Below are 25,335 nucleotides of genomic sequence, written 5' to 3' on the forward strand. Positions count from 1 at the left end.
GGAAGAAAAAAAAAACGTTTGGCTGAAGCAAATGAGACATCTTTACCACATCGTACATAAACAGCATCTTTACAATATGCCCTTAAATATTAAGCTCCAACCTTTTGATCCCTGCTTCTACGATCGTATCTCACCGAAATTTAAAGTATTATTCCAAAACAAACCAAATATCCTATCCATATTTCGCACTTGAATATCTTCCAGATTTTACGCAACTGATGTTGAATTCTAAAAATCAACAATACATCTTATTACAAACCAACGAGTTTTTAAATTACACGACGGAAAAATATTTGAGACAAATTCTTAACATTTTCATAACTCTTGTAAAAGAACTGCTCAGTGAATGTAAGAACTACATAGTAATTTACAATGATGGGTCAAAGGATGAAGAAAAGTCTATATGTGTCACGTGCCTCTTGCGGTGTCATTTCTAACACCGAAGTAGGACGGAGACTTTAAGATTTAGATAGATCTGAGCCCCAAGCCAGCCATGCCGAGGGTCCAGGTGTATCAAAGACTCAAGATTAAAGGTATGACAATTTAATAAAATATCAACGTATTCAACTTTTTCATCTACAATTGCTCAAATTAAGCTTTCGACAAATAAAGAGACATATTCCGTTGCCAGTTAGTATGCTCATATGAAAATAGTCTTAAGAGAGTGTGTTTATCTTCATTGTTGATTCTGTTACTTATCTGACCGCCTCAAGCTACCACACATCCACACATACAGCGCCTAGTTGATATAGACCTTTTGACCTTATAATCTTTGTTTATTTTTACCATCAAATCAGACTCAATGAAATATTTTTGTCTAGACTTTAGCTGAAAATACAAACATGTTACTCACTATAACACTATGCTATTAAAATGCATTCGAATTATAACATTACATATTTAGCTGCATATCGACGAGTACGAGGTGACTAGATGATAACTGTTGAATAAACGGACAAAAGAAATGTCGACAAATCCTTCCGCTATATATAGATAGATAGATAGATAGATAGATAAACGTTTTCACTTTTATAATTTCAGATTTTGTTTTAGAGAATGATACCAAAGTCTTAGACCTCCTAAGAAGCAACAACATGGAATGTATCGATGATCTATGTAGAGAACATATAATTCCAACGAAACGTATGATAATAACTGCAATCAATGAATGTGGATACAACACTAGCATTCAATATCTCCTCAGAGGAATGTCAAGCATGCTGAAAAATGCAATACCTAACTCCGTCGGGTCATGGTGTGGATATAGACCACAAGATCCAGACTGTCCTGTGTTTATGGTCACACTCGAACACCCAAACTGTGTATTTGATAAGAACGAAATCCTTAAACAATTTCTTGACTACGAGATTATTATGCGCTTCAAAAATGTTCCCAACGATGAAGAAAAATCTATTCTTGAGAAGACTGGTGAAAAAATAACCAGAGTTGAAGATGATACCCGTGTCCACATATGTATTGCACAAAATACAGAGTCCCTCATGCGAGAACACAGCAATCTTAGTATAATCAGAGCAAACTGCGTGAAAGCAATCGGTTATTTCAAGAAGAAGCTTGAGCTGGTGGAAGAAACATGCATAGTTTTCTCTGTTCCTGTCAAGGGAATCATTCCTATAGGGGAGAAAGAGTTTCAAAAATCCATCGACGGAATAGTTACGGATGTAAGAGAAGGGGAATTTGTCCTATTTACACGTCACAACGCAAACAGATACCACCATCAGTTGCGGATCGGGTGCTGCATATCAAGGCCCGAGACTAATACCTCTGGTACTTTGGGGGGATTTATAGACCTACCGGGTAATAAAATAGGATGCTTAACAGCTGCTCATGTGGTTTTAACTAAAGATGAGATTGCGCAGTATATAATGCAGGTAGAAAGTAAAAGTCCAATAAATGATGCTTTGAAAAATAGGCAGCTAGTATTAAAGACATACCAACCGGATGCACATGCAGGCACTTGTTTTGGAAATGTTCGTACTATAGCTTTGCAGCATGCAATTACTTCTCCTTCAGTGGATGCAGCCATAATTGAAATTACTGACGACAGCAGAAACCCTGAAGCAGGAAACTTTCCTGAGGGAGACTTCAGTGATGTAGGTAAGACACCACCTGTAGGCCAGACCACACACAAGACGTAAAATAAAAAATATTTACCAGTTTAGTCATCTCCCCTGTATGTATTTGTGCATAGATGGCGAAGAAGTTTTGAAATAAACCCGACTGTATCCTTATGATTTGATTTTAGAAGAAAAATAGGTAATCACTATTTATGATTACTATATTTTCTTAAGGAGAGCACCAGTGTAACAGGTCCTATTAAGGTTAGTGTGAGATGACCAACTGAACACAGCGCGTCTCCTTATGGCATATACAGCTACCACCTCTTGTCTGAATGAATGAATTCTGTCCATGTTGATATATACATATATTCAAGTTGGAATGCCATTAGTGTTGTGTATATTTGATTTAATTATATCTGATTTAATATGCATTTATTTCAATTTGTTTGTTTGTCAGTTTTAATTGTGTTTTAGGTTTTATTACATGCTACTGTAATCTAACTATATTCACTGCAGATGATACTTTTTTCAGAAAATAGTTTGACCTTGAATGTTCGTTTTAGTATACAACAGGTGTTGACCTAGATCCTGACCTTAATTCAAAATGAGTAAAACCACGTAATTCAGTTGCTTGGTTTTTGTTGGGGTTTTTTTTTGTATTTTAAACTGACCGGTTTTTGTGGAGGTCATGATGGGATTACGTGCTTCAAAATGTAAAAATTTTTAACATTTTTATTTTATTTCTTAGAGTAAAATGATTAGTTTTCGTCAGGACCCCTCTGAATATACGTCATTTATAACAGGTAAATAATTTCGACGCGGTCCTGGAACAGGATCACGTGACCCCCTTTTGCGTTTTAGAATACGATATAACCTTTGTTTTGGAGAGACATTCTCAGTTTTGGGCTTTTTCTTTACACTGGAAGGTGTTGTGTCGTTTGGAGTTATTTCAAATTATTTGGATTCAAAAGGATTTATTCTTTTTTTCCTGGAAAATACGTGTGTTCATATGAAAATCTTGAACAAGGACAGCTTTTATAACAATTTGTTCTGATTTTCGAAACCGGAGTGATATTTCTTGTTTCTACAAGGAACTGTAGACTTCAACACTACAGGTTACAGCATACGTCATGATCTTCGATCTTAAATTCTTCGTCGGGACTCGAACTTGAAATCAGAAGAACATTTCATTATTAGGACTTGTACAATTTTATTCGTGAATTATTCTTGAATTATTTTTGGATTTGATTCATAAAACCGCAAGTTCATATTTTAAAATATTTTACAGAATATTTCCAGAGAAATAAATTATATTTTTTCAAAGCTTGCTGTTTTCACTCTTTCTTGTATTACTTTTTATTCGAGCCTAAATACGTAACATAAGAATAGAGATATTCAGTGAAATATCAGCCCAAATAATAATTTCTCTCAGACTGAAAATGAAATAGATTGACCAGTAAATGTATTATTGCTATGGAAATAGTTGTCTGAGAAAAGTCTAATTCTTATTTGTGTCCTATATTACTATTTTAACTTCTATCTTGGAATAAGAGGGGAAGGACATACACTAGCAAACTTAAGTGATCAAACGGAGAAAAACACCAGATTCGCATGAACTGCCGTGCTGTTCTAACTACTTATCTATGATAAGGTAGGATCTAAATTTGTACTCGAAATGTATTTGCGTAATTTGATCATAAACAGTATCTGATGTAATGTTTATATTGGTCCTGCATGCACGATATGTTGAACATAAAGATTTAGTTATTGTTGTATGCCATTGTAGCAATGTGAAAGAAATACAAATAATTTATTTTAAAAGTATCATAAATTGTTGAGCAGCATATGCATTAGTATTTGTTTAAATTCTAGGCTTTCCGATTGATGAGCCTATGATGTACAACAGTGGGAAGACTCTGGATCCAATACCATCGTCACAGAGGGGCTCGGCGGTAATAAAGTTCGGAATCACCAGTGGCATCACACGTGGGTTTCTTGGTTGGAATGGGACATCTGCACGAGTGGCATTCGAGTGGGGAAATTACTGCTTTCCGGCTATGTTTGGGCAACTGGAGATCGTATCGCCTGGTTTTGCTACTTATGGTGATTCGGGTGCGTTAGCGTTCATGTGTTATGGTGGAAATGTAGACAATTTACATGCAATAGGTATGGTCATCGGCGGAAGCAGTACAGGTTGCTCAACTCTCATAACTCCTATTGGAACAATCTGTAAGGAGCTTGGGTTGTCAGAGAATAGATTCAAGGTATTTCGTCCAAGAATATTGCCAAATGGCGGACAACCATCTCAAGACATTGCAGATAGTGTCAATAGGCATGGACATGTCCTTGATGAGCATAGAGAAGCTTTGAAGAATATGTCAGGGAGAATTACAACCATGGATATCAATATTAACCAGAGAGTTGATATCTTAGAGAACAGGATAAAAGACGAAATGACGAAAGGTTTCCAAGACATAAAACAGTTTATACTGGCAAATCAAAAATAACTTATTTGAGGCCAATGGTGTAGAAAAGACCTATACGTGACCCATACATGCCTTAGGAAGAGTTAATCTAAACGAACTGACCATACGATACTGCTGTCTGCATTGAATATAAACGGTTAAGATATTTATTTCACGTTTCAGGGGATCTGAACATGCGCAGGAAAGGACCTGTTTCTCACATCCGTGAAGTTACAATGAGTTACCAAACTGCTCTTCATCAACGGATTATGGGTAGCGTTTCCATAAAGTAATTTGCCTTATATTAATTTCACCGAAAATATGTTTAATTCTAGAAGACTGGCTTTTTAACATACATTACCAGTCTCAAGAGGAGTTAGGATTTGTCAACAATTTCCCAAGCTCACCAGCAGAGAACAATTTTCTAACTGTTACGACCCTATAATTATGGGTAGGAGAAAAAAGCTAAAACCAACGCTTTTTGTAAATTTCTAGAAATTATTTATTTTAGTATAAGAAAACGTTAAAATTTAAAATGAACTAACACTATTTTCAATTAAATTTTAATTATTCCTAAAAGTTACATTACAAGTCCAAATATATGAAGTTTCAACTAAATTCCAGTCGTATTTCAAATTAATGCCAGTACTGAATGTGTTGAGGCGCATTTAGTCTCGAGTATGTAAATGTGCAAATGTGACGTCTTAAGCCTTATGATGTATCACAATAATATAATACAAATGTCGTTGTGTGAAATAACTACAATTCTAAAGCAATGCTTTATTTTAAGATTATTATTGAGTTCTTTGTAATTCCAGTGAGCATACATTTTATTTAAAAACTCCACCAAAATTAAATAAGGAACACAAAAAATAGACTGATCCTGCTTCGGAAGGTAAGGCAAGAATGAATATTCCTGACGTAAACAAGTTTATGTAACTCTGCACTTGACCTAGTCGCACTTAACATTTTCTGGAAATACTCTGTCAGCTAAGTGTGAATGTTCCTTTCTGGAAGCTTCTACGGTCAGAATGAAGACTGTATATTTAATTCAAACTAAAGTAAACATGTTTGAGATTATGAATGGTCTGAATATTTAAAGAAAATATTTGAGATGTATGATGAAGTTTTTAAAAAAATAAATGTCACTGGTCAGGTACACCATTAATTAAAACCAACAATCAATGCAGATTACATATACATAACATAACGGTCGTAAAACCTTCAACGCTTTTCAAGCTAATCAATTTAAAGCCCGGATAAGTTTACTCCAGCAAGCCGGTAAACAAGCAACGAGACAACATTCAGTCTAAAACCCGAATTCCTTGCGTATGAACAGCAGCATACAACAGTTGGGTTTAAGCGTTAATATAGCAAGACGTGTTTATCCTTTCATGTTATATTCTAGTTTCTTCTGTAATTAAATGTTTGTTCTGGAATTGTTTTTAGTGCATTAGTAATTTGACTACTTAAGGAATTTTAAGACACACAGACAGACACACAAACGCACACACACATATATATATTCTGGGAAGATTGTTCGCGACTAGCAGTTGTATAAATATAAGGGAGTTCGCTTCACGTTAGGATACGCGGCAGTTATACAACTTCGTTTGGGTGATCATTAATGCCGTTTGCTCAACTATCCTTGCCTTTTTCTTATCCTTCGTCAATTAATCATTTTTTTTCCGCCTCAGGTACCACGCCATTACTAATATTAACTGTGTATAGTCGTTGAAATAGGATATCGTCTCTTCAGACACCACTCATTTACTATTATAATTTATGTGGTCATTGGATGTGAATTCTCTACGTATACCACACATATTCCATTCAATAACTGTGCGAGTGATCACTGAATGCACATATTTCTCTTTAAATATAAGACACTGAATGCACATATTTCTCTTTAAATATAAGACTTTCTTAGGATGAAGTTTCATTCTAATGAACGGACGAACACACCTTTCCTCCATTTGCTACACCAGTGCTCAAGTAGTAGCCATTTAGAACTCCGTTCAAGGAAAACAACTCTTTCTGTATTGGAAACAGCAACGGGACAAGTTGTCCCTACAGTCCTACCATAGTTCGCATCAATTTCATGCCGAATATTCCACATTACACGAACAAAGATAATCATCTGATAGTATCCTCAATCCAATGTCATTAAGGAAGGGTAGGATTTAAGTGAAACATACAGAACGTTGGCGATACGTTCACTTATAAATCTGTGTCCGGAAGCAAGTAAAGAAGTCGTTCGTATAAGAATATATACAAATATCAGGTCTGACGTCAAAATTCTCATCTCCACCGCCGGAAAATATTCACATGAATAGACGATCGTTAATTATCCGATTTATTGCTGCCTATTTTAATTTTGTATCTTAAATAAATGTGCGTGTTATACATAGAAAGGTCGGAATCATAATACTGATCCAGTTTATTGCATATTGCCGTCTTTGGAAAATAAAATGTCAGTAGTGACTAGGGTTCTTGTATTATAAGGAGTCAGATACATTCATAACGGTAACATTAGCTTTCGTAGGAGTGCTCAAGCAGACTCTAATAGTATGTGTTAGATGTTTTCAATACTGTTAACAAAATTCTTCTCTAGAGAATCTTAGAAAAAGGAAAGTGTGAAGCGGTGCTAAAATATACCTTTTGGTTTATTGAAAGACATTTTAGCTCCAAGCTACACCCTGAAAGTGCACCCTCAGGAAATGCGCGGACCTCTTGTTGTTTTAAGGCAAACATTTCAAAGACGGAAACTACATTCATGTGTATTATTACGATGAACATTACAATGTCATTACCAGTATCACTGGATTCCTGGGATAAAAGTATTGTGAGAAATGTGACTATGGCTATAACAATCAAGAGCAACACAAGTATTTTTGATCGAAATGTGAGGGGTGTTTACCCTCTAAACCATGCCTTAACGAAGGACAAAAGCGAATGCCTTACTTAACTTGTCAGCGAACATTTGTCAGCCCTACATGTTACCAAAAGCATCTGAAGACGCAAGGTAGACAACATACAAGTGCTTGTCCACTCTTGAAATGTTGATCTACTTGTAGACAAGTCATACGTACCGATAGTGCCGATGTGCATGTATGTTCAGGAAAGAAACAGCGTCCAATTAGTCACCAAATCGTAAACTTGGAACGTAGAAAATCTAAAATCGTGTAAGAGTTTAACGGTTGCTTTTTTTCTTGGATTTCCTCTCTGCTACCCTTGACGGTACACCCAAAAGCAGTTTTTACAATGTACCATGGACGATGTGTACAAGGTCACTTTTCAGCTACGCTTAAATTTAGAACAGCAAGGATACCAATTTCTGGAAATGTTGGGACACAGTGCGATTAGTTTTAAAACCTATCCCGAATTTAAGCGCATCGAGTTAAGTTACGAGATGATGGACCCTCTGAGCCCTGGGGACAGTTTGTATGGAGGACGGACGAATGCTACATGTGTGCTGTACCACGCTGACGAGGAAAAAGAGGAAGAAATCAAATACATATATGTGTGTTCGCTGTATCCTTACGTGTGCAAATATTGTCACGTTCCAGCAGGGTACCAACAGTTGCTGACGGAACACATCCACGTGGAAAACACTCGACAATACGAATTACTGTTTGATTGTATTTTGTTGCACATCAGCAATGTTAGGAGTTTAAGGCCATACAAAAGATTATATGTAGGATTAATTAAAAGGGATACCAATTTTCTTATCGACCAGTAATAGAAAAATCAAACAGTTATAAAAGCCCATAGATTAAATGGTAAAGGTTATATATAAAACTGATGTTTCCTTTTTGCCTGTACTTGTGCCGAAAAATACAACCAAGACCAACCTTGTCAACACACCCAGGAAGGACGCACATTGACAGACACGTGTGTTACCTTGGAATTGTTTAAAGCGCTGGACCTGGGATACCAAGTATACGAAATTTACAACTTTCCCCAGACAGAACAGTATCACAAGGTCAACGAGACCTATAAAAGGATTTTCGCAGACTACGTGGATGCCTTTTTGAAACTGAAACAAGAAGCCAACGGATATCCTTTCTGATGTCACACTTCCGAGGACCGAAATAAACTCAAAGATAAATACTTTGAGCAGGTAGGCATAATTTTAGATCACATCGAGAAAAACGTACGTCGACGATCATTTGCCAAAGTGATGTTAAATTGCTTGTGGGGCAAAATGGCACAACGACTGTGTTTACCCAAGACGGAATATCTGATACAACCGTCCTTCTTTTTTGAGATGATTCACGACAAAACCAAAAGATGGACGAATATTTAATCCTCCTGCAAAACAAGAGGTCGAGAGTTCGAAACTCGCGGCGGCATCCCGATATTGTTGTATATACCGTTTTTGCATTTTTGTATTCAAATTTCTTTTAAATTCGCTTATCCTAATATTACTTTTCTTTTTTTACTTTTTTAATTTTATCTTTAAAGAAGAACTGGAGTTTGTACAGGCCGACGAATTTGGATATGTTATTATTGCAGCCTACGTGACAGCCCATGCTGGCTTAAAATTGTACGTAGTGTTAAAACTGTCAGGAGATCGTTCGCTACATTTTGATACGGACATATTCATCTACATCGATAGCCTTGGTCACCGTCACCCTGACATCGAAAGAGACTGTTTAGGAGCCTGAGCAGACGAGCACCTCGACAAGATTTTAAGTTCTGCTAGAGGCGGTCCAAAACATTACGACTACGAATACAGTAACCAGCAAGGCGAAATTGCACACATAGTATAATGTGAAAGGAGTGACTCTAAATTATCGCACCAGTCACGTATTGAATATTGAGGTATTGAAAGAAGCCTTCCAACCTAGAGAGGATCAACATTTTAAACTGACCATCCTCGACCCTCACAAGACTGTACGTTTACCCACTCACCAAATCGTTAGTCAAGGTGTGAACAAACTGTATCAGAAGCGAGTGCGGCTTCACAGCGACTTCACTTTAAGGTTTGGAACCACTGGCATAAAAATGTGGTTCCAAGACGATAATTACCAATAAGAACGATGACATCGACTCAGCAAATATCAAGTGAGAGACCAACTGTGAACTCCAAGTTAAAAAAATACAATTTTCCTCTCTTCTTGCCTGACAATAATGATTGTGCCAGTCGACCGGAAACGTTTAAAATGGACTAAGGACAAAGAATGATTACCTATTCCGAATGTTTTAGCTAGAACAGGATTTGTCTACTTTGTACCTGAGGCTGGATTGGAATACGATATACAGTGGTTCCCTAGAGAAGGTAGTACAGTTGTCCACGGAGAGAAAAAGGAAAACTTCCAAAACTAGACAAACAAAATTGAAAACTTTACAAGCTCCATTACGACTAGTATAAAAAGGGGAAAACGTGCAAGACCGATAGTTCATTGTGACTACATTTGCCAAGCCAGAAAGATCAATTCTTTCAGACATTCACAATTCACGTTCAGTGATTCCCAAGTAGAGTACAATGCTGTGGCTTGCGATTGCATGGATGCCATACGTTGCGACCTCAACGATTCAAAACATCATGGAAACTTTTCTATGACTACTACTCCTACAACATCTACCATGGAAAGTGAATATGTGCGTGTTAAACCTAACGGATGAGAAAGCGATGCCTCTCATTATCGTGGATTCTTTACTGGTTTTTATCCTCAATGTGAAACCATGTGGATACCACCCTAGAGATGTCCTCCATGCCTTAGCAACCTAATTTGGGTTTCACCGTACCCTCATCGAAATAATCCTGTGAAAAAAGAATATTCGTTGACTGTGCGTTTGTTTAAATACTGCGACTTTCAAAGTCGATTGAAACCTTCCAAGTGGCTGAAATATCAAAGAGGACCTAGCTACAAAGAATTAGGCGGATGTGGATATATCTACTTGGGCAAAAGTGATACGGTCAGGTGTGTTTTAGTTGAGGTGTGCCACTTTACGAGTGTGATCAGATTGATTCAGCCTTCCTAGAACTGGCTACCTTTAGTGGGACGACTTCAGTAATCTCTTCCTGGCTAATTTACACGAGAACATATGTGGTTTGCCTGTGGAGCTGGAAGAACGTATTTACCAGGAATCCGACAAAATACAAGTCAAACGCAATAAAAGATTGCATCTGTTACGTCACCAATGTTTAAACCATTGGTGCCTGAATGATATCAGAGGACTGATTCTGATTGATTGATTGTTTGTTTTTAACGGCGCATCAGCACTTTTAGGCTATTTAGCGCCAAACAAAGTGTTATTTGTATAATCTTTTAAAACTTATAAAAGGTCCTATATCGACCAGCAATATAAAAGATCAAATGGTTGAAATTAAAAACGGTAAGATGGTAACGGTGCAAAATAAAGCTTCCCGATCAACGGGAGATGTAAAAAAGATGAATAGGTATTAAAATGGGACGGTATATATATTGCATAAAACTGCACAAGGTGATAGCATAAAAGTCAGAGTCTAGAGTAAATATTTACAGCTTTCATGAACTCTATAATACGAGTGATGTTTATATTATCAAAAAGTTCTTTCATGTCATGCACAATGTAATAACGATCGCGCGTAGGTTGTAGGTCAAAGCACTCTATCATAAAGTGCTTGACAGTGAAAGGTTCATTGCAAGAAACGCACTCTGGTGGGTCTTCACCTTTTAGTATGTGGGTGTGGGTGATATAAGTATGACCAATTCGGATTCTTGCAATGACTACCTCCTCCCTACGAATGGTTCTGTAGGAAGGAGTCCATTCTCCTAGAGTTGGTTTGATTGCGTGAAGTTTGTTATTTACAGCATCATTCCATGATGCCTGCCACTTCTGACGTAAGAACGTTCTGATACAAGGTTTAAAATCAGTATATGGTATTTTAAAATCAGATGGTTCTTGAGAAAGGGCCATTTTAGCAGCGCGATCTGCTTTTTCGTTACCTTTAATACCAATGTGGCTAGGTAACCAACAGTATATTATATTGTGGGAGACACTCAGCTCGGTATTTTTTACGAGTATCTTTTTCAATAATGGGTTCTCCAGTTTTCTATTGTGTAGTGACTGGAGTACTGATAGCGAGTCGGAGAAGATGATACAGTTTAAAATACGGTTCTTTTCTATATGTTGCAGAGCAAGGTCTATTGCTCTGATTTCGGCTGTAAAAATTGATGCTCCATTTGGTAAGCGAACTTGCGTTGTGTGATTTCCACAAACAAAGGCTGCAGCAGTCTTTTCCTCATCCTTTGATCCATCAGTGTAAATTCTGGTGTAGTTTTTAAATTCGGTGAGGAGTTCATGGTAAGAGTTGTGGAAGATAGAAGGGTTTGTTTCGGATTTTTTTCCATCGTGTAGCGTAAAACGTACTTTTGGTTGTTTAATTAGCCAGGGTGGTGTTTCAGAGATGGATGTTTTCTGAATTTTAGAAAGATCTATATTTGTAGTGTCAAGGCTGGATGATATTCTAATGCCAAAGGAAGGTATGGCGTTTGGTTTATTTTCGTATAAAGTTTTGTATTTGGGTTGAAAAACAGCCGAAAAAGCAGGATTCAGAGGGTTTGATTTTAATTTGAGAGCATACAGTGCGGAAAGCATTTCTCTACGATGCGATAACGGTGATTCATTCGCCTCAGCTAGAAGGCTTTCACACGGGGATGTTTTAAATGCTCCCAGAGCCAGTCTTATTCCCTGATGATGAATTGGATCAAGCATTTTAAGATACGATTTTCTGGCAGAACCATACACAACGCAACCATAGTCTAGTTTGGAGCGAATAAACGTTCTATATAAATTCAGGATGACTTTTCTATCAGCACCCCAGTCAGTGTGCGCTACTACTTTAAGTAGGTCAAGTGCTTTTAAGCATTTGGCTTTCAAGTTTTTTAGGTGTGGAATAAAAGTCAGTTTTCTGTCAAAGATAATACCCAAAAATTTTGTTTCCTCAACAACTGGAATAGGTGTTCCTTCCAGCGTGAGTTTAGGTTCATCGTGGTGTCGTCGTAATTGACAGAAATGCATACATACCGTTTTTGATTTCGAGAATTTGAAACCGTTCGTACTAGCCCAATTTTGAATCTTGTTGATATTTTGCTGTAGTTGTCTTTCAATTGTATGCACGTGCTTTGACCGATAACATATGAGAAAATCATCAACATATAGTGAGCAATCCACACCAGGAGTCAAACACTTGGTGATGTTATTAATTTTGATATTGAAAAGTGTCACAGATAAAATACTGCCCTGGGGCACACCCATCTCTTGCTCGTGCAAATCTGAGAGAGTACAGCCCACTCGTACCTTGAATTCTCTGTCGGAGAGGAAGTTGGATATGAAAGAGGGCAGACGGCCTTTTAGACCTAGATCGTACAGGTCTTTTAGTATCCCGTACTTCCATGTTGTGTCATAGGCCTTTTCTAAATCAAAGAAAACCGCTACTAAATGTTCTTTCTTGATAAATGCATCGCGAAAGAATGTTTCTAGTCTAACCAGATGATCGTTGGTGCTCCGTCCATAACGAAAGCCACTTTGGAAAGGAGATATTAAATTGTTAGTTTCCAGGTACCATACAAGCCGAGAATTGATCATTCGTTCCATTGTTTTGCACATGCAGCTTGTGAGTGCAATAGGTCGATAGTTGGTAGGATCTTCACTATCTTTACCGGGTTTGGGAACTGGTATTACTGTTGCTTCTTTCCATATTTTAGGTAGGTTACCAGTAATCCATAAATCATTGAAGAGTTTTCAAAGAGATGTTAAAGATGATTCTGGAAGATGTTTTAAAAACTGGTAATGTATTTTGTCAGGCCCAGCGGAAGTATCATGGGCCTTGTCTAAAGCCTCCATAAGTTCTGATAGTGAAAACAGCTGGTTGTAGCTTTCCGAGTTGTTGGATGTGAATTTTAAACGTGACTTTTCTTTTTGAGTTTTCAATTTTTGGAAGGCTTCGGAATAATTAGATCATGACGAATTTTTAGAGAATGTATCAGCAAGAACATTTGCTATGTCACGTTTGGAGCTAAGATTGTTATTGTTCACTTTTAGATGCCGGAAAGAATTGTGTTTTCTCTTTCCGTTTATTTTTCGGATCGTGTCCCAAACTTTCTTAATTGAGGAACGAGAGTTTAAAGAGGAAACATATTTCATCCATGATACTCGTTTACTTTCTTTGATTGTGCGGCGAGCTTTGGCCCGGAGAATACGATATTTACTGAAATTCTCGGGCGTCGGATGATTGTTAAATTTTTTCAAGGCTTCTCGGCGTTGCCGTATGGCTTCCTTACATTCCTTAGTGAGCCAAGGTTTTAGGGTTCTTTTTCAGTTTGCTGAGGACTTGGGGATAGATTCTTCTGCAATGTCGGTTAAAATAGATGTAAAATGCTGATGGGGTCGTTAACATTGAAAACTGTATCCTCATTCAGCCTGGTTTTACAGAGTGTTTCGAATTTGGCCCAGTCGGCCTTCTTTAAATTCCATTGTGGAATTACTTCATCAATTGTAGAGTTATGATTTACAAGGGAGATTGGAAAGTGATCGCTGCTGTGAAGGTCATCAGCGACCTTCCATTCATAGTCCAAAAGCAGCGAAGGAGAACAAATTGTCAAATCGATGCATGTGTATGTACCCGTGCCTGGGTGTAAATATGTAGGTGTTTTGGTATTATATAGACAAAGATCGTGTCTAGAAATAAAGTCTTCAACTTTGTGACCTCTGTCACTTACATGATTCGATCCCCATAAAATGTTATGGGCATTAAAATCCCCGAGTAAAACAAAGGGTGTGGGAAGCTGTTGAACAAGATTATCGAGTTCGTTTGGTACTAGGTTAGTGTTTGGTGGTAAATAAATAGAGCAAAATGTAATCACTCGATGTAGAGTGACGCTTACAGCAATGGCTTGTAAATTGGTGTTTAAAGGAATGAAACTATGAGGAGCTCTGTTATTCACAATAACAGAAACTCCTCCTGATGCCCTATCAACATTTGGAGAGCAGGTGTTAAACAGGGAGTAGTTTTTAAATGTGATGTTGTCCGTATCTTTCAAGAAGGTTTCTTGAAGGCATAGTACCGCAGGATCATGTTCGTTTAAAAGCAGGAGAAGATCATTGTAATTTGCTTTAAGTCCTCGACAATTCCATTGTATGATAGTGTTTTTCATTATAAATTTAAATTAAAGATTGTGGAGCTAGGTTAGACCTTTCGCAGAGGGAATTTGTTTTGTTATTTCTCTGGAGGAAGTACGGGGGTGAATTTTTTGTTTGTAGGTCTGGAGTTCCCTTGAGCGCATGGAGCAGATTTTTCTGCATCCATGCTCTCGATGTCTCCAAACCTGTTATAAAGTTTGATGGGGTCATCTGACCCCTTTTGTTGCCTGTTTCCATGAGATTTATTTTTGTTTTTTGGTGATTTAGTTTGTTGGGTATTGCTGAATGTAGTTTGTGTAGATGCCGTGTTTATCTGTAATTGGTAATGAGGGGTGTTTGAGCTTGGTGTTGAATCGGGTGCTTCTGTTTGTGTTTGAGCGTCCTTCGTTGTTTTAGGATTGCTCTTCACTACAGTGGAGAAGGATGGGCCAGGATGGGCTGTTTTCGCCTGTACAAGTTTTCTGGCTTCTGGATAGGGAATATTATTTGTGTATTTTACCCTCTGAATTTCCTTCTCCTGTTTCCAGGTATCGCAATCCTTGGAATTTGCGTGGTGCTCTTTTCCACAGTTGACACAATGCGGAGTTGCTCTACAGTCAGCTTCCTGATGAGAATTTTCTCCGCATCGGCCACATATTTGGGTTTTAGAGCAGCGGTCTTCGTGATGGCCGTATTTTTGACATTTGTAACATCGAAGGGGGTTTGGAATGTAGATGTCAACCTTCACTTGCAAGAAGCCAACTTTGACCACTTTGGGTACAGTTGGCTTGTTGAAGGTGAGTACAATGGTGTTGGTGTCCTGCAGGTTATTATTACGTTTGATACGTATTCGACGGACTGCAGTGACACCTTCACTTTTCATTCCTTCGATGATATCTGCGTCGGTGACTCCAGCCAAGTCACGACAGCGAATCACGCCTTTGAACGTATTCAGTGTGGTGTGAGCGAATGAGGTCACTGGAATATCGAAGAAAGTTTTTATTTTCCCGATATTGTCTGACTGACCTCGTCGCTCACATTCCACGAGAAGGCAACCCGATTTCATTTTTTTGACGCTCTTTGGCGTACCAATCAAACCTGTAATTGTTTTCTCAATCACAAACGGAGAGAGTGAAGCAAGGGATCTTGCGGCATCTTTAGATTGTATTACCATGAAGCGTGGAAATGTGTCCACACTACATGGTTCGTCGTCCGAGTCAGATAAAGTTTTGGTACGTTTATTTTGATTTTTTTTGGAAATATCCATTTTGGCTAGATTAAAAATTCAGCACCCGTGCTCCCCACCCACCAAGGAGCCCAACAAGGGGACACTTTTCAAGTGTCAGGGATACACAGATGCCATACTCAGTTGATAAAATTACCTTTGAATGACCCTGAAGTCGCCAATTTCTAAGGTCGGTAAAATTACCCCCCGATTGACCCGTTAAGCCACCGCCTTCTAGGAAGTCTTCTAAGACTTGGAAAAGGGAAAGATAAAGGAAGAGAATTTAGGGGCAACGGTGGTATCAAGAGAGATACAAGGAGACAGATAAAGAAGGTGAGAGAGTAAATAAAGACCTCCTAGGGCTCGGCGTGACCAGCCGATTTGTCGGAACCGGGCCCATCCCGACCACCCGTCTAAGAGAAGTAGAGGCCAAAGTAGTGTGTTGCAGGGAAAGCCTCTGTTCAACTACCAGGATCCTTTCCTCCTCCGACACGGGACGCAACCCACGGCAAACAGGTTGCCTCTACTTAGTCGCCTTTTACGACACGTAGCGAGGCACGTCGGGCCAATTCTACAACCCCGGACCCGCAGGGGGACTGATTCTGATTAAAGCGTTCATTCGTTCAAACATTGGTCAACTACTCATTGACCAGAATTATAATGTATGTATTTACTACAAGGTAGACTTACAGAAACGAACCTTCAAAATCAGTGATCGTATCTTAGAAGCCTGTCTTAGATAAGTATTGCGATGATTTACGGTGACAGCACGTCAATTACTTCAAGGCATGATTAATATCTCTCATCAAACCAAACAATGTTTTGAGAGAAGAAAAGTAGCCTTGACGAGACTGGCAGATATCCGCATCCACAATCAAACCAAAAAGTAAATCATTTTGCAACCACGTGTCATAATTCGCTCCCTTTTAAAATGGGATCCTAAATCCACAAAAGGCATCCCCACAAAAAAGACACTCCCCGACCCAAACGTACCCAGTTGAAAAGGAGCAGCATTGTCAAAACAGGTCACAGCCCCAGAAAAGGAAATGTCTTCAAAAAATAAAAGCCCCCAAACATGACCAAATAAATCACCTTCTACCGGCATGAGATGCACAGCGGCTAGGACACAACCGTAAATCCCTCAGCTATAATCTAAAGCTACCGTGACTGCGTCCTCATTAGCCTCTGGTTCTTTCGTTTTCCGTTGCTTGTGATGCGAACCAAGCCCAATTTGACAAGAGTCTTTCCTAATTTGATAAATAAAAAATGGAAATCCGCGTATCTAGGAACATCACATCCAACGGTGACACACTCCTCGTCTTTAGCTGCTACGTCAGCTGCTAAAAAACTACCCCCTCCCAAATCAAAGTCTAAGAGAAATCGCGTATGTTACAGAGTTTACTGGATTTATCCACGCGGAAACAGTCCTGATTTAGTCTGTTGCGTACCCCTCAACTTCGAGCGACGTCTGCATGAAAATGAGCCGATGGATCAAGAATCAGTGTGACGCAATCTACCACTATAAAAAAGATCTGGGAAAAACGATGGGTGTAAATGCTTTTGTGCTTTTGAACGACAAGAGATCAACCACCACTATCGTCGGTCTCCTGTCTCCGTTTTAAGACCTCTAAATGCTGTTAAAAATGTATATTACCCCTTTAGCACTTTGCAGTTATATGTTCTTCTTCACACTTTGTATCTTTTGACGTAAAGGACCATTTAGATTCAGTTCATTCCCAGTTGGTAAGGCTGATGGTGTTAATATGAGCTGCTTATTCTTAAGTGTTTCTTTTGAAATCTCCATTTGTTTCCTGCGAAACATAGTTTCCCGTTTGCCATGTCTTGTACTAGTTTAGTGTTTTCCTGTTTGTCATTTTGGTTCCTTTCGTTTTTATAGTCTAGATTTGGTTGCCTAAGTTCTTGAATTTGATCTCTAATTTGTTTAAATAATTTTTCGCGTTCTAGATTCGAATATAAAATAACAAAAATTGATTGTAGTTCTAGATTAAACAGCAATTTTAAAACATCTATCCCTCCTGATAGTAACATTCTAAAATAATTGCGTTGCTGTTAGAACTTTAGAAATGGATGAATCGAAGTAGTTTCACACAAAATAACATATACTTAATATATCTCACAATTTTATATCAAAGTAGTCCTTGCTGAAGAAACATAGTTTATTTAATGAATTTGTCGTGTAACGCGCTGTCAAGGGCCAATATATTTTAAGTTTTTAATCACGTATTCTGCCCAGCCAACCGCAATTCTTTCGCACCGGCTAAGGGGCAGAGAGATTTGCTAGGGACGTTTGGCGTCAGGTGTGCCAATTTCCTTCTGGGGTGCGGAAGTGTTTTCTTTTATGTTAGAAACTTTTCCCCGTTGTTATCGGTTCACGTTGTTAGAATATCAGTTTCCTGGAATTTTGACCACGAGGAAACCTCTTGAAATGTAAGTATTTACTTATTTTACAATGTTTCCATTCCACAACTTCTGCTAACCTTTATTTTGTTACACATTACGTCACTCTCATACTGGGTCATTCCATCTGTAGAATAAATCAGCGTCAATTGAAATCAGAAATAGACGATCGATTACTTCCCGATTTTAATATTCGGAGCTATTCTATAAGGTATATGCATGGGGTTGGGTGCAGAATATTCGACATAATTATCTAGCTCGATCTCTCTGTCGTTCGCAGAATTAAACCAAAGAACCATAATGCAATATGTAGATATACTTCCCATTGTTACTTGCATAAATTCATTTCATCAACATATGTACCTAAGAGTGCGTTATCAGTCTATTGTCCTTGGTTCACTGTTAAAATACGTTCGACTTCCACTACTTCGCTCCCGGTTAATGGGCTATGTCTTGCCCAGTTCATTTAAGCCCACTGACCTCTAATTGGTATGTTCCTACTAGTTTTATGTTGTATTCAGCACATCAAAACAATGATCCATAATTGTCATAATGTTCCAATATTTTTCGCTTTTTCATTTTCTTTCTTACTATACCAAGTACGTGCCTCATCTCACTACCATGAACAGTGATGTTCATAATATTACAATAAGGGTTATGCATTTGCAACGATAGCTTCGTAGTAATATCAATGAACTATATGTAAGTGTTACCGTTTTATAGCATTCCTTACATAATGCCCCTTACAAAGGAAGCTGCGGATGCGTAGCAAATGGCAGTAAAGAGAGCCAGACCATCAAGGTCTAAAATCCAAGAGGCTCAGAAAGAAGGCACTATTGTCAACACCAACGGCCAACAGCCCTGAAGAGGCTCGGATGGATCCCCATCTTTATGTTGTAACCCAAGGTCTCCGACAGGCTCACCACCCATGCGACACAATTAATCCATAACAAATTTGATCAGCTGGTAGCTATGCTCTGGCCGTTCACGGAAAATAATCCACAAACTGGGTTTCAACTTCAACCCTTCGTAGCAAAAGACAACACAACAGCAGGGAAACCATGGCTTCACGTACAGGTACGGCTGTGATTACAGGTAGCTTTGCCCAAATCGTTTGTCGAGGGCGGGGGGGGGGGGGGCTTTCACAATCACAGTTTGTAAGCTCGTCGATCACACCATCCACTGATAAAGGTAAGGCAAACATATGGACGGGCTCATACATTGATTGTTCTACCCTCCTAAGTAACTCGCAGGATGCGGGTTTCAAATTTCAGTTAGATACGCATAATTTTAGTCCTGAAGCATTGAAACAAACATTAGGATCAACCAACTCGCAATAGGACAGTGGATTTTTGCTTGGAACAGGTTCACCAGTGTCCTATGTGAAAATTATCCCATAGTTAGTACCTCTCTTCCCCAAAACATACAAACTGTCCTTAAACTAGACGAGAGTCGCGCTGATTGGAGGTACTATGATGAAACCGTTAGACAACTGGTTGCAAATGGGGAAGCCAAATGGGGTACCATACATCTAGAACTCTACATGAAGGCCGTTCGAGAGTCGGGCATAACAACTACGCAAAAAACAATCCCTCACAAATTACAAACATAAGGTATCCAAAGGGAGTTTGCTTTAGTTACCACAAAAGCGATCGCTGTTCATAGGGATTTTCAGGCAATTTTCACCACAAGTGCTTTAATTGTTTAGGGGGACACTCATTCATTCACTGTCCCAAACCAATTTCAAAGCGCTTAAAGGTACTTCCACAATACAGCCAGCAACCTATGGAGGGGGATTACCGTCATAATTCTATGCATGTATTTTCTAATCTTCCATGATGGATTATTGTAAATGGCTGCTTGCAAGTGTTACTTTCATAATTCTATCAATGTGTATTGTATTCATTGATGTAGGATGTACGTGGTAGTTTGCAAGTGCTACATTCATTCTGCATTATTGTCAATGGCTGCTTGCAGGTGCTATATTCATAATTCTAGTCATGAATTTTCTATTCTTCATTGATGCAAGCTGTAAATGGCTGCTTGCAAGTGCCTAGATCTACGTTCCTTCTGCTTCCGTGTATCTTGCAATTTGAATTGAATCTGTAGTTTTGTCGTATGGCAAATGCTATGTAAGTTATTACACGTTTTCACATTCCATTTATAAACTTGCTATATCACAAGTTACATAAATTGCACCTTCCAAAATCATGATAATAATGTAGCATCAAGCACGTTGCAAGTAAGAATCAAGGAAGTTAGCATAATATAATGCCTCATTTTGACAACAGATGGCACTGTGACACGTCAATATATTACAATACGACTACTCCCCTGACCATAGCAACAAGATGTTAAACCACATAACGGCATGTTTGGGCATCTTATTTAAAATATCATTCGAATTAAATTACAGCAGCTGATGCCTCAGAGTTTTAACATTTGGAAGAGAGGTGGCCTGCAAGTAGCACAAAACAAAATTAAATGTATCAAATTGTATACAATTATATGTATTTACACGTTATATTTCCGCTAACTCTTCCCACCCCATTTTACTGGAACATTTTGTCTGTTTAATTTACCGCTGCCGCACAGTGGCAGAATAGGGTAGCCGCTTACAAGCAAGATTTAAAGCCCTAATCTTTTTATATATTCTCATTCACAGAAAGAGTCAAATGAGTTGAAAAAAGGACATCGCATACAAAGCATATATGCTACAAAACTGAACATATTTCATTATATAATAAAAAAAATTCTAGGAGTATTTTCTATACGTAAACATAAAGAACACTTCCATATAATTATGAGATGCTTTATTTCGACAGATATCAAACTGGAAACTACACCTTTTTTATTATTTAAAACTGTATTCATCCATATATGAAACAATATTTATAGTACATATAAGATGACTGTATAGTACCTCACTGATAAAATATCAGTATACTTTGGTAGCAATTATAAAAAATATAATATACTGAATATAAATAACATTGCTACAGCTAACAGTAACCAGCTCTATTTGTTTGTATTATTACTGCTACAGTACAGTACTAAAAGTGCTTGATATATTTGGATATGAAATTATTGCAGTAGTTAAAAAGATTAATACGAATTTTAGATGTGTCTTCTACAGATGTGATTGTTTTGTTAGAATAAGACAGCCCCCACATATTTTCTAAAACACTTGTAAAGTTTTTAAGGCTAGTCACAGCTCAGGCTTTTGTAGCATCCACCACCCCATATATACATGTTCATTTGTCTGCGATTTCATCCTGTTTGAAATATAAGGTTATATTGCCACGATAAAAGTAGCACAATACAATTATGCAATAAAGCAAAATAAATAAATAAAAAATATACAGTTCTCTGTTTAACTTTTCATAGGAAATATAAGAGCAAAAAGTTTAATTTAAAACGGCATTCATAAAAACAATATTGTTAGATCAATTAGTCTGAGAAAAACAAAATATCATACAGGTAGGCAATTATAATGAACAAATACCTGATTTGTCTTGTTACATTGTTCTTACAGATTTATTTGCCAATTCATTTTGTTTTCCACTTTCACATGAATAAAACATGAATGAAGACAAGCTTTTCACACAATCTGGCTTTTGGATTGGATATTCACTCATCATTGCAAATTCCGAGGAATTAAAACTGTACATTGTGGATTGGCCAAGACACATTATCCTTTGTTGACACATCCAATTTTGGGTGATGGAGTAGGCAGGAAGAATACAGCATGAGAATATCTTATTGTTATGACCTATGTTCTGTCTCCGACTCGTTAAGTTTGTCTCTCACAGACCTATCGACTATGATGAGTCCGTCTCAATAAGGCAGTTGATTTTGTTCCGTAAGGGTGATTAGTTTTCAGTAAAGTGTAATAAAATATAAATAACTGCTATTGTAATGCTGGAAAACGTAATTAAAAGTACGACGCATCGACGATAAACATTATGTTCAAATGAAACGTTTGGTAAGTAAGCGTAGACTTTGTTTACCACTAGTACAGTTGCACAAATTCTAGTTCCAAATCCTATGCAGCTTAATGACTTGTTGCTATCTCTCAACTTTACATAATTCATGGAAATTCATTTCCAATTCACATGACGACGGCAATCATATCTCCCGTCACAAGACCTACTCACATTGGCATGTGATGTCCAATAGACATAATTGTGTCCTTTTCAGCTTTTATACACAAGAATCTGAATAGTCCTTTTTATTCTTCTGTGTTGATTATTAACACATTTCGATAGCTTATTTTCCATTGCGTCTTTAGCATGCATCGCTATCTGGACGCCATTTCTAAAAATTTTGTAATCAACAGTTTGATTATGCAGACGCTTCGCGTGAACATATATATGCAGTTTAAAGCATCTAGGGTGCTGATGTAAAGTTAGTCTGATTTCCCGACTAATTTCACTAATTGCAAGATGAAACCCGGATCCAAATAAAACACGGATGAACCAATTTGCCGGATTTTTCGGCAACGATCATTTTTCTGTACATATTGCTAGTATGTCGCAAGTCCGTGTTTTAAGGGTAATTTCGTAAAACTTGCGGTAAATTCGTAAGAGTTGGCAGGTCTACCCTCATCCAATGCAGTATTTCTAGTCCTCGTAAAGTACAACTGAAACTAAAAGAACACTATAGGAATATCCACATAAAAAAAGAGACAGGCTTCTAAACACTCTGACCTATCTCACCAAACCTAATCTGTGTTTAGTATCAGATAATAGTAGCAACATTAAGTGGTAATATAGAGACTATTTTTGGACACATCAAATTGTATTGTGACTGTAAACACAGAAGTGTGCATATTGTCATGCCTGTATTATTTATGTGGTATTAGTCTAATATAGTGAAACTCAGAACTAAACTTGAAGAAAGCTTTCCCAGATTAAAATCTGGAGGGGGATTTGAATTGCTGAGGTCAGGCATTATCGGTCGTGTTCTTAGCAAGGATTCGGATGCCACATGGTGGATACAGCAGTGCTTACCTGGCAGTTGAAAGCAACTTGGGGCAAGCCGTGTGCTATATACTATTCAAAGAAACCTTGATTTATCAGCGTTGACAGATATATAAATTTCATCATCTACCATCAATACTGAAAACAATAATACTTGAAATAGTTCATATTTATTAATTTCTTAAATGGGGGGAGGGTTTATTAACAGCAATATCTAAAAATCATGTGATGAAATCAGTATTATTTATTTAAATATGTACATGTAAGTTTGCCATGTGTAATTTGTGTATTTACTGTGAATTCTCTTCTTTCAGGCTGTTAAATAAGTTTTGATTGTTTCATAAACACCATAACACATTCACAGATTTGAGTACTTATAAAGCGTCAATTTTTTTAAAACCGCACATATCAACATCTATAAAAGTGAATTTATGGTAATTGTTCTTAACCTTTCTTATTTTTATTTTGCAGGTAGATGCACATAAAGAATATTTGACATGTGGGCAGAAGATTGTTGTTGGAATGCTCAAAGAACATGTATCATCCTACACAATGATGCTTTATTTTACATCAAACCCAAATATGCATCAGATACTATAATAGTTAAAACTAAATATCCTATGAATTACACAGAATAAAGCAATATATTACTTGTATTCACATTGAGTCCATCTTCAATCCTCATTATCTTTGTCACTGACATCAAATGTGATTGCTGTATTCTTGTAGTATTATCTGAACCGCCACAACCTCTACTTTTCATTGTTTGTTTAATGAAAATGAGGGCACTGTGATCACCGAATACAAATCCAGAGAAAGATATAAGCTAATATACACTTCAAAATGTTGCAAAGACAATGTCAGAGACAAACATTCCTTTTCAGTTGTGGAACAATTTCTCTGATTATTGTTTACTTTTTTATAATAGCCGTAATGGATGATCTACATTTTTATCTTCTTGGATCAATACTCATCCAACCCCTACATCACTAGCATCAACATACATATTAAATAATTTAAATGTGATTCTGAAAGGACTGGTGCACTTTTAAACAAGACTTTTAATTTGTCAAAACAAATTCAAGACCAATGAAACTTAAATTTCTTAACAAGCTTGTCCTAGGCCCGTCAATTATAGAAAGAACAGGGCAAAATGTATGATAATAACCATCCATACCCAAAAATTGCGTAAGTTTCTTTAACAGGCACTGGGAACTAAGATGACCTTGACCATAACATATATATAACTTAACCTTGTCCCACAATATGTCCTAAAAATGTGAAATAAACCTGGCTAATCTCACTTGTACATAAATTGTCAGATTTGCTTCACCAAGTTAATATAAACAATTCTGAATGGTTTCCAAGTGATCCTCCCAGGTGTTGTAGATAATGACATCATCGATCTATGCATTCTAATTATCTAGAACATATATTATCATTCATTAGACACTGGAATGTTGCAAAGAGCGAAATTTCTTTTGCTCATTTCGTGTGTGGAATTTGGCAGATTCCTTGAAAAAAAGTAAATCTTTGTGAATATTTGACATTTCTAATTTGTTAATGCAGTCATCCATACTTGGCTTTGAAAATGAATCTGTTTTGGCGACACTGTTGACCTTTTTTTAGTCCGTACACATGTGGAAAGCACATGTATTATCTGCTTTAGGCACAAGAATACATGGTGACTGGCAATTACCTTTAGTTGGTTACCTGATCTACGTAATCATTCTCCTGTAAAAGTGACTTTTCTTTTTCAAAAATTCCTGCTTCACAGATGTAGAGTCTACAACATCGATGTCCTGATAGAGTATACATCTTGATTGATTTTATTTATTCGTGTTGGAACATTAGGAAACACATGTTCATTATCATGTAATAATTGTTCTAGCTCACTCCTTTCCTATTATTCTAGACATGAAAGTTCTTGGCCCAGATTGTTTAAGTCACTAGACAGATTGCATTTCATCGTTTACATTCTCACTGTGTGGGATAAATACAACTAAACTGACTCATTAACTGTTTTATCTCTGTCAAAATAGTCCTTTAACATA

At 37.4% G+C, this 25,335-nt stretch overlaps 1 protein-coding gene and 1 long non-coding RNA gene across 2 annotated transcripts in view; both read left to right on the forward strand.

Moving 5' to 3' along the window:
• LOC149790731 (uncharacterized) overlaps positions 1-5,971 on the forward strand; it is a 69,549-nt gene extending 63,578 nt beyond the window's left edge. The window contains exons 5-6 of the mRNA XM_089972788.1: positions 1,042-2,115; positions 3,951-5,971. Of these exons, the coding sequence (XP_089828914.1) occupies positions 1,042-2,115; positions 3,951-4,585 (1,709 nt within the window). The 3' untranslated portion in view covers positions 4,586-5,971. The remainder of the gene's footprint in view (positions 1-1,041; positions 2,116-3,950) is intronic.
• Positions 5,972-18,883: 12,912 nt separating this feature from the next.
• On the forward strand, positions 18,884-23,906 carry LOC149790732 (uncharacterized). The gene is made up of 2 exons (XR_016423638.1): positions 18,884-19,376; positions 23,753-23,906. It is a non-coding gene; the product is annotated as an uncharacterized LOC149790732 (long non-coding RNA).
• The last annotated feature ends 1,429 nt before the right edge of the window (positions 23,907-25,335 follow it).

Source organism: Sinohyriopsis cumingii, chromosome 10 (genome assembly GCF_028554795.1).
Source record: "Sinohyriopsis cumingii isolate HCF-2022 chromosome 10, ASM2855479v2, whole genome shotgun sequence".
Classification (NCBI taxonomy): domain Eukaryota; kingdom Metazoa; phylum Mollusca; class Bivalvia; order Unionida; family Unionidae; genus Sinohyriopsis; species Sinohyriopsis cumingii.